Source organism: Anser anser, assembly GCF_964211835.1.
Source record: "Anser anser genome assembly, chromosome: 18".
NCBI classification, from domain to species: Eukaryota; Metazoa; Chordata; class Aves; order Anseriformes; family Anatidae; genus Anser; species Anser anser.
In genome coordinates this window covers 3,679,979-3,687,697 of record NC_139739.1, presented here as the reverse complement: position 1 = coordinate 3,687,697, position 7,719 = coordinate 3,679,979, and the positions used below count along the sequence as shown (strand labels likewise).

The 7,719-nt window shown below is 48.0% G+C and overlaps 2 protein-coding genes across 5 annotated transcripts; one reads left to right on the top strand and one right to left on the bottom strand.

Moving 5' to 3' along the window:
- Window positions 1–697: 697 nt before the first annotated feature.
- Window positions 698–3,816, bottom strand: SNRNP35 (small nuclear ribonucleoprotein U11/U12 subunit 35). 3 transcript variants are annotated; one of them, XM_083804458.1, is made up of 2 exons: window positions 3,205–3,816; window positions 698–1,909 (listed from the first exon to the last, which is right to left on the bottom strand). In XM_083804458.1, exon 2 carries the CDS (start codon window positions 1,904–1,906, stop codon window positions 1,109–1,111), a length of 798 nt encoding a protein of 265 aa, XP_083660584.1. In that variant the 5' UTR covers window positions 1,907–1,909; window positions 3,205–3,816; the 3' UTR covers window positions 698–1,108. The 3 variants fall into 3 exon arrangements, with proteins under 3 accessions (XP_083660584.1, XP_083660583.1, XP_083660585.1); XM_083804457.1 differs by lacking the exon at window positions 3,205–3,816 and adding an exon at window positions 2,499–2,639; XM_083804459.1 differs by lacking the exon at window positions 3,205–3,816 and adding an exon at window positions 2,013–2,439.
- Window positions 2,717–6,959, top strand: RILPL2 (Rab interacting lysosomal protein like 2). 2 transcript variants are annotated; one of them, XR_014573644.1, is made up of 4 exons: window positions 2,717–3,071; window positions 3,839–3,990; window positions 5,591–6,189; window positions 6,640–6,959. XR_014573644.1 is itself a non-coding variant. In XM_083804460.1 (4 exons), the coding sequence occupies exons 1-4, from the start codon at window positions 2,718–2,720 to the stop codon at window positions 6,662–6,664; spliced, it is 642 nt and encodes a 213-aa protein (XP_083660586.1). In that variant the 5' UTR covers window position 2,717; the 3' UTR covers window positions 6,665–6,959. The 2 variants fall into 2 exon arrangements, 1 of the variants encoding a protein (XP_083660586.1); XM_083804460.1 differs by having other exon boundaries at window positions 6,079–6,189.
- The last annotated feature ends 760 nt before the right edge of the window (window positions 6,960–7,719 follow it).

The window sequence follows — 7,719 nt, the reverse complement described above, 5'->3', positions numbered from 1 at the left end:
AGTGGAAGATGCATGTCTGGATACGCATCCTGTACACACATCCTGACAGAAAATAGAGGGGGCTTTGCCCTCTGGTTTCCCCAATTCAGCTAGAACCAGCAGCAAGCCCAGTTGCCAGAACAAGATTTAAACCCTGCGCAGATAGGACTTCACTTGCAGAGAGGGAGAAAGGAGAGCTGGATGCAGCTGCAACCACAGCATCGAGCCATGACACCGTCCTTCAGTGACCGCTCACATAATGACTGGGGATGTTTTCTGACCTGCTTATTCCTCTGTGGTGTGCATTCCTCTAATAAAGGGAATTACACCCTCCCATGATGTTAAAAATAGATTTCTTATTACATGCTTCTCATACCTTACAGAACTAGTTAAGGATGGAGTATTACAAAGGATCTCACCTGTCCCAGTGTCTTCAAGAAAATAAAGTCACTTCCCTTCAGCGTCTGGTTTAGGCCACATTTTTCAAACGCTTAGTTTGCTGCTATTGTTTCATTTCTATTCCTTCACAAGTGACTTCATAAAGGGCATCTGTCTCACAAAATGAGTGTGAACATCTGACACACAAAGAATTAAATATGGAGCTCTCTCACAAACACTAATCCAAGCAGCAAGCTGAGTATCAAATGAGGTGTGTACTCAATTTCAGTGGGGTGCCAGTACATGTAGTGAGTTTCTTACAGTATTTACCACTTCAAAATATTAATAGAAAAGTTTAATTTCTCTGAAGAACAATTCAACAAACGGTATTGTAACTGCACTAGGAACCAAACTACAGAGAGCTGCTAGCAGGTGAAAGTCATAGGCACAGGACAGTAACACGACCGCTGCTAGTTCAGGGAACGCAGCGCACAGCCCCAAGCTGACGGTGACATCTGCAACTGAATCATGTCCATGTCCTCCAGAAGGTGCAGCAGCTTTATCGAGAGACTGCGGAGACAAGAACCTGCTGCATCACCTCCTCCACGCCAGTTCATTTACCAGGACAGCAGAGGCAGGTCCCGGGCAGCACTAAGGGCAGTAGGACTTGGCTCACGCTATTGAAGGGGAGGATAAAAGTAGTCACCACACCCAAACTTCCCATTGTTCCCATAAGACGAGGTGCTGTCAGCTATCGATGCTTATCATCATCTCTTTGCTTCTTGGTATCTCTCTCTCTGCTCCGGTCTCTCTCTCTGTCTTTCCTGTCTCTGTCCTTCCTGTCTCTTCCTCTGCTCCTCTCCTCTTTGGAGTCCCTCTCTCTCTCGCTTTCACCCCAAGCCCATGACCGCTCCCTTTCTGGCCATCTCTTTTCTCTGCTCCTTTCATGGTCTCGGTCCCTTGTTCTCCAGTCCCTTGTTCCCTCTCGAGACCAGTTTCTTTTCTCTGCTGAGCCTTCTCCATAGAAGTCATTTTTCACGTTTGGCAAATTGATGGGCTTTCGGAAAGGTCTGTCCCGTCCTCCGAACCGTAGCTGCCCAGATTCTTTTTTGCCTCCAAACCCACCTCCAAGCCTCCGAGGAATCCATCCCTTAAGAGTTCTTTCCAGTTCAAAGTCCACAAAGATCTCGTGTTGATCGATAACCAGCCTGTTGGCATCTCTGTGGGCCTTCAACAGAGCACGTTCTTCTTTGTACTCAATAAACGCATAACCCTTGGAAAATCCTGTGACCAAGTCTCGAACCAGACGGATCTTTCTGATGTCTCCGTACCGGGAAAAGACCTCCTTTAATTTCTCCTCTGTTGTCTGAAGATTGAGCCTTGCTACAAACAGGGTGAGGTGAGGATCTCCCGTAACTCCCTTGTTGGGTACGTAACGTGCCAGCATAGCCCTCCATATGGCACGGTCATGGGGCTCTTCATCCGTGCCATCGATGCTCCCTGCTTTGAGGGGGTCATACTCCTTTGCTATGGGGGCCCAGTCATTCATTGTCTAGAGGGAAAAAAAGAAAAACATTACACATACTCACAGGTCACTGCTGACATTTTATAAACAAAAGCAGGTGGTGTGAGAAGCACTTCCAGCACTGCCGTACAGCATTTTTCGTCCAAGAATCCCCGAAAGTATGACAAACTGGTCATGTCACTGTTGTTAGATCCTAATTTTTCAGCAGGACACCACAGCATTACGTAGGCTCCTGGTGTGGGCATGTGCTGAGGCCCAGCCTGTTCAGCAGCAGCGTTCTGCCACCACAGCAGCTATCAGCTCCTGTGAGCACAAACATTTATAAAACGCTGCGAAACCCCTCACGGGGTGGTGCCGGCCCCCTCCCACGGCATTACGCTGAAAAACTCTTCCCAGAACACAACAATCCTTAGAAATAAATTTAAAAAAAAGCCTCCAAAGCCAGCCCCGGGGCCCAGCGGGGCCCTCTCGCGGCTCCCGGAGCCTCCCGGAGCCTGCGGCCGGCGCTGCCCCGCTGCAGCCGGGCCGGGCGGGCGCTGAGGGCCCCGGGGCTCGGCGGGACGGAGCCCCCCGTCCTGAGGGCTCCCCCCGGCCCCTTCCCTTCCCTTCCCCTCACCTCTCCTCACGGCGCGGCCCCACGGGCCGGAGGAGGAGGCGAGGAGCAGCGGCCGCCTCCCCCGGGCCCGCCCCCGAGCTGAGGCGAGCGCTGAGGGGAAGGGGCAGGGCGAGGAGCGGGCTCCGCCATGGAAACCCCCGCGGGAAGGAGGAAGGAGGGCGGCGGGGGGGGGCGCTCCGCCCGGCCGGCCCGCCCCGGGGAAGGGAGGCAGCGGCGGGCATGCAGCACGGCCGGCAGGAGGAGGAGGAGGAAGGGGAGGAAGATGAGGAAGAGGAGGAGGGCGGCGGCGGCGCGGAGAGCGCGCTGGAGAAGAGCCCCTTCCAGCTGACGGCCGAGGACGTGTACGACATCTCCTCCGTGGTGGGCCGGGACCTGCTGCAGCTCAGCGCCGGCCCCCGGGCGTCCGCCGCCGCGGCCCGGCTTCAGTTCAGCATCGTCAGGGTGCTGGAGATGCTGGAAGCGCTGGTGAGCGGCGGCAGCCTGGCCGAGGAGCGGCTGCGGCTGGAGCGGGACCGCCTGAGGAAGGAGGTGGAGGCGCTGAGGGGAGAGGGAGCCCCGGGCAGCGCCCGGCAGGTGGGTGCGGGACCCCGGCGGGGGTCGGGGGCTGCCAGGGAGCTGCGGGGGTCCCTGCCCCCGGGACAGGCCCCGGGAGCCGCCACACGCCTGTCACGAAACCCACGTTAACGCCAGAGGGGTCGGAGGGTACCTTTGTCACCGTCAGCAGGCTCTTGTCGCAGCCCAAGGGGTCTCGGAGGGGCCACGATCCCTCGCTGAGGATCCCTCGCTGCAGGTTTACGTGTAGAGCCCACAGAAGTTTAAACACGCAGCTGCAGGTTTTCAGAGTACAAATCCTCAGTTGTACAGCTCTCAGCACCAGTCTGTCCCATGCAGACACTTTGCCATTTATCGTACAATAAAGCTTTCGTCCTCTGCACAAGGAAAGCTGATGAACATGACTAAAAAAAAAAAAAGGACATTAATAAAAAGGCCTCAAGAAAGCAGAATTCTGTTCTGTCTGCTACAGCGTTTTGGTGTGATCATAGGTTTCTCAGCCTCTCTCACCACCAGAAAAGTTGCTTTCATTTTCAGCTTCCTAGCAAATGAGATTGCAAACTCTTTGGAACAGGCTGGTTTTAGATGTGGTCAGGGCCTCACAGGTAGGCCCCCTACTTGGTTTGGGAAGACAGAAAATATGAAAAACAATAACTGCTTGAAAAAAGTCAGGGTTGTGAAAAACAGATACTAAGAGTTACTATGATTTATAAAATTCTGAGACTTTACTTTAGGAATGCCCAGTTTTTGACAGGTTACAAGATCACGTTCACCCCTTTATTTTACAGCTCAACCTTGGACCAGACAAAATGGTAATAGACCTCACGGATCCAAATCGCCCTCGGTTCACATTACAAGAGCTGCGAGAAGTGCTGCAGGAGCGTAACCAGCTGAAAGCTCAGCTTCTAGTGGTGCAAGAGGAGCTACAGTGCTATAAAAGGTATAGCGTGCAAAGAACTAATAACATTGTCTGGGGAGCTTATCAGATCAAAGTATTGCAGGTTTGAGCATCTAATTTGGGATGGGAACCGTCCAAACGTGTAAGAGACATCTTTGCTCCTAAGAGCCTACAAATGAGCAAAGAAATACGGGGGAACAGTGAAGTATCTATGCAACGTATTTTTAAAACTAAACTCCCTCTTAGTCTGTGCAGTTAGCAGCCTGCTCTGGTGGTTGTCCCACTGAAAGCCCACATGCGGTTACTGCAACTCCACACACAAGCTGGATTCTCATGCACACAAATTAACCTACATAGTCACAGCAGTTGCACACGTGTTATTCTTGTCTAAAGCCACATACCAGAAGATCGTGGGGATTTCCATCTCACTTTAGTCAAAATTTCCTTCCTCCTCCAACGTGCCTGTTGGGTACAGATGGGGGTACGCTAGCTTATCTACTGTTCCTTTGTCCCCAGAGTGAGTGTTGCATTAACGTAGGAAGCAGACTGTTAAGTCCTTTCATTATCATTGAGAAGATTTTATTTGTTAAGGAGTACCAACAGGGAGTTGTTTAAGACACTTGAATTATGCAAAACAAGTTCTTTCAGAGAAGGATCTCTGTCTTTCTAAAAGGGAACAGCCTGGGAGAATCAATGTGGTCCAAAGAATGGGATGTAGGAAGGGTCTTTCTCTTGGTGCTACAAATTGCTTCACCTACGAGGCTGTTCTCCCCACCCACCTGTGCCCCTCATCGTCTGGCTGTATTATAAGCTCTTTGGGGCAAGAAATTACTTTTTAATCTAGACACAAAATGACTGAGCACATAAGATTTCAGTTGAGATATCTCAGCAACAACCTCTTAGATTTGCTAAGCCTGCCCTTTGCCTCGTCTGTAAGAGTCAAGTTAAGCCAAGAAGTTAAAGTTAAATCCAAAAAGTCAGTTTACAAACTGTCTGCACAGCAGCAGTTCTCATGTAACAGTGAGGCACCAACTTCCCCATCCCATCTGACTACCTTTGCAGTGTAACCATTGGAACAGCTTCTTGCCTTTGATTTCGCAGCTGTGTTACACAGCTCACTACACGCCAAGTTAAAAATTAACGGTATGAATGTTTTACATTTTTGAGTGAATGTCACAGTGCTTTGTACCTAGAAAAGGCATCAAGGCTACTTTTCGGTTCAAGTAGTGCTATGTGGTTTTCTCTTCATACAGTGTTACAGGTTAAGCCAAAAACCACCTTCCCTTTAGGCATTCACATAAAACTGCAGGGGAAGAGGATAAATCTGAACATGTATTCTAAAATGTATGTATTTTTGATGGCCAGAAACCAGTGCTGCTTAGCTACTTTCGGCCTTCAGCTACTGCAGTAACAAGCTTTGATCCACTCGGTTCTTCAGATAGAAGAGGTCAGCTCAGGGTAGTAAGTTAGCATGCTGCAAAAACACAGTGTAATATGCAATTGGTAAAAATTTAGCCTGATTCCAAGCAGGAGAAGCTGGTGAAGCTGAAGAATGTGGTTACAGCCTTGTGAAGTATAACAGCACGACAGCAGCCTGACAAAATCTACAGCTCAGGCAAAGCCTTTCTTTTCTGCTCTATAGGACGGAAAGAGGAACACTCACCTGCCTTGCAGGGAAAGCTGGGAATCTCCCTTCTGTTCCCAGCTGCGTGGCCTGAGCCTCCATGGCTGCGCTGAAGGTACCATGGATCCACCCAAGCAGAACGTCACTATTTGTGTCTGCATCCTGTTTTTGTCTTTGGACTCTTAAACAAATCCAGTGTGTAACTACACTTCCCTTTCACTTGTGTTATGGTTTGCCATTTTTCCTTCATTGAAAAGTCAGCTCATTACTTTTTTTAGTGTTCTCATCACAGCATAGCCTAAGCAAAATTACAATGCAGTAGTTATTCAAGGAAAATATGAATAATTCAGTAAAAGGAGTGGGCCAGGCTGCCGTGCCTGTCCTGGGAACACCCCTTCACCCATGTCCCAGGCTGCCCACTGAAGGACTAAATGCGGACAGCAATGCTATACCATGCTATGCACAAAACCACACACACACACAAAAAAATCCACTTCTCTTGCCAGTGGGATCATCTCACAGACAAAGGACCAAACTCAAAAATTGGAAAAAAAATCCTGTGGCAGCAGCCCAAGCACCAGAAAGGACAGCGAAGAGAAGAAAATCACCAAACGTCTGTAAGTTGTGTTTGTTTGTTTGTTTTTTTCCAACTTTTTTGGCAGAACATGGGACAAGGACACGCCTCACACTTAGTGAATTCAGGGATGAAATCTGAACTTTGGCCTAGTTAGCTGGACATTGTTTTCTCCTCTCTATAAAATTAAAACCTGATAGGGAAATCCTTTCCTGTGGAAAAAGTACTCCACAGGAAAGCAAGCTCCACCCTGGCAAGCAGGGTATCACTTTTTTCTATAAAGAATCAGCATTTCAGAACAAAACTGTGTGATTTGGTTAGCACATGAAAGCTCATGCCAGCTGTCCCTGGAGGTTTGTTTACACTGTATGCATGCAGCTGTATGCAGTACCCACACTCTCAAGCCTTGTCCTTAAAAGTTCCCCAGAATAGCAGGACACAGCAGTCGCACTGTATGACCCTTCTTTTCCATCTGTACTTTTTTCTTCTGCAGGTTCTCTTTTAAACATGGAAAATGAACGTCCTTGAGAACTTTTAACCCCTTGTGTTCAGAAATGGCACTGCTGAAAGCCTCTGAAGGAGTTAGGAGTCAAGGACTGGAAAATAAAGCATCACTCTTACTGTAGAGAATAAGCAATCTCCTAAGAATTCTGTTGTATAATATTCTTTCACAGAAGGTTTTACTTTACTTTTTTAGAAACTGTTTGACACTTCTTGCATTGTTGGATTCCTGCCAGACGTTACCCATCTGGAAAGAATAAATGTTTGTATGAGTGTTTTTTTATTCTTATTAAAAAAGCCTGTGGCCACACATTTATCTGGTCTGCCTATCAAAATGCTCAGCCCAAAATGATTTTATGAGATTAAGATTTTATTTATAAAGGATATATGCCATTCACAAGTGCCTTCGTAGCAAAGCGCTGGGAAAGAAGCACCCATTCCAATTGTACTTCTCACTGATGTTATATGGAAAGTAATTCCCTACTTTACCTTAACACACAACTGCTTGAAGAAAGGCCCCCCGTTGCTTTTGTTCTGCCCTTCTTTGCATTAGAGGTGCATACGCAGGAGCAACCCTTTGGGGTCAAGATGAAAGGTAGAGAACAATCCAGCAAGGGAAAAGCTGAAGCATTGTGCTTCACACACATCAAGGACTGCTAACATTTCAGAGGCACAGACAAACTCAAACTGGAACAGATGCAGCAGACGTTTCATTTGACAGCTGAAGGCCTTATGTGGTAGACAGTTTTATTTTTCATAAGCTCTATTTTTCAGTTAGCCAATAGGAGCTGTGTATTAGCTTAAGTAATGACACTTATCACTGGCAGAATGATATAGGGCAAACAGAAGGGTAGAAAAAGCTTGAAAAATACCAATTAGATTCTACATTTAGAAAAGCTGAATTTCAAGAGCAGTAGAGTCTGAACAGACATAAAAAGAGAAGTGACAGGAACCCAACTATGATCTTACGCTCTTTAGAAATAAAAGCGGGTTCTGAAGTCTTTTGATTCCCTCTCGTATGCTATCAGCATGAACAATGTAGGGCACCTTGCATATCTGCTCAGACACACAC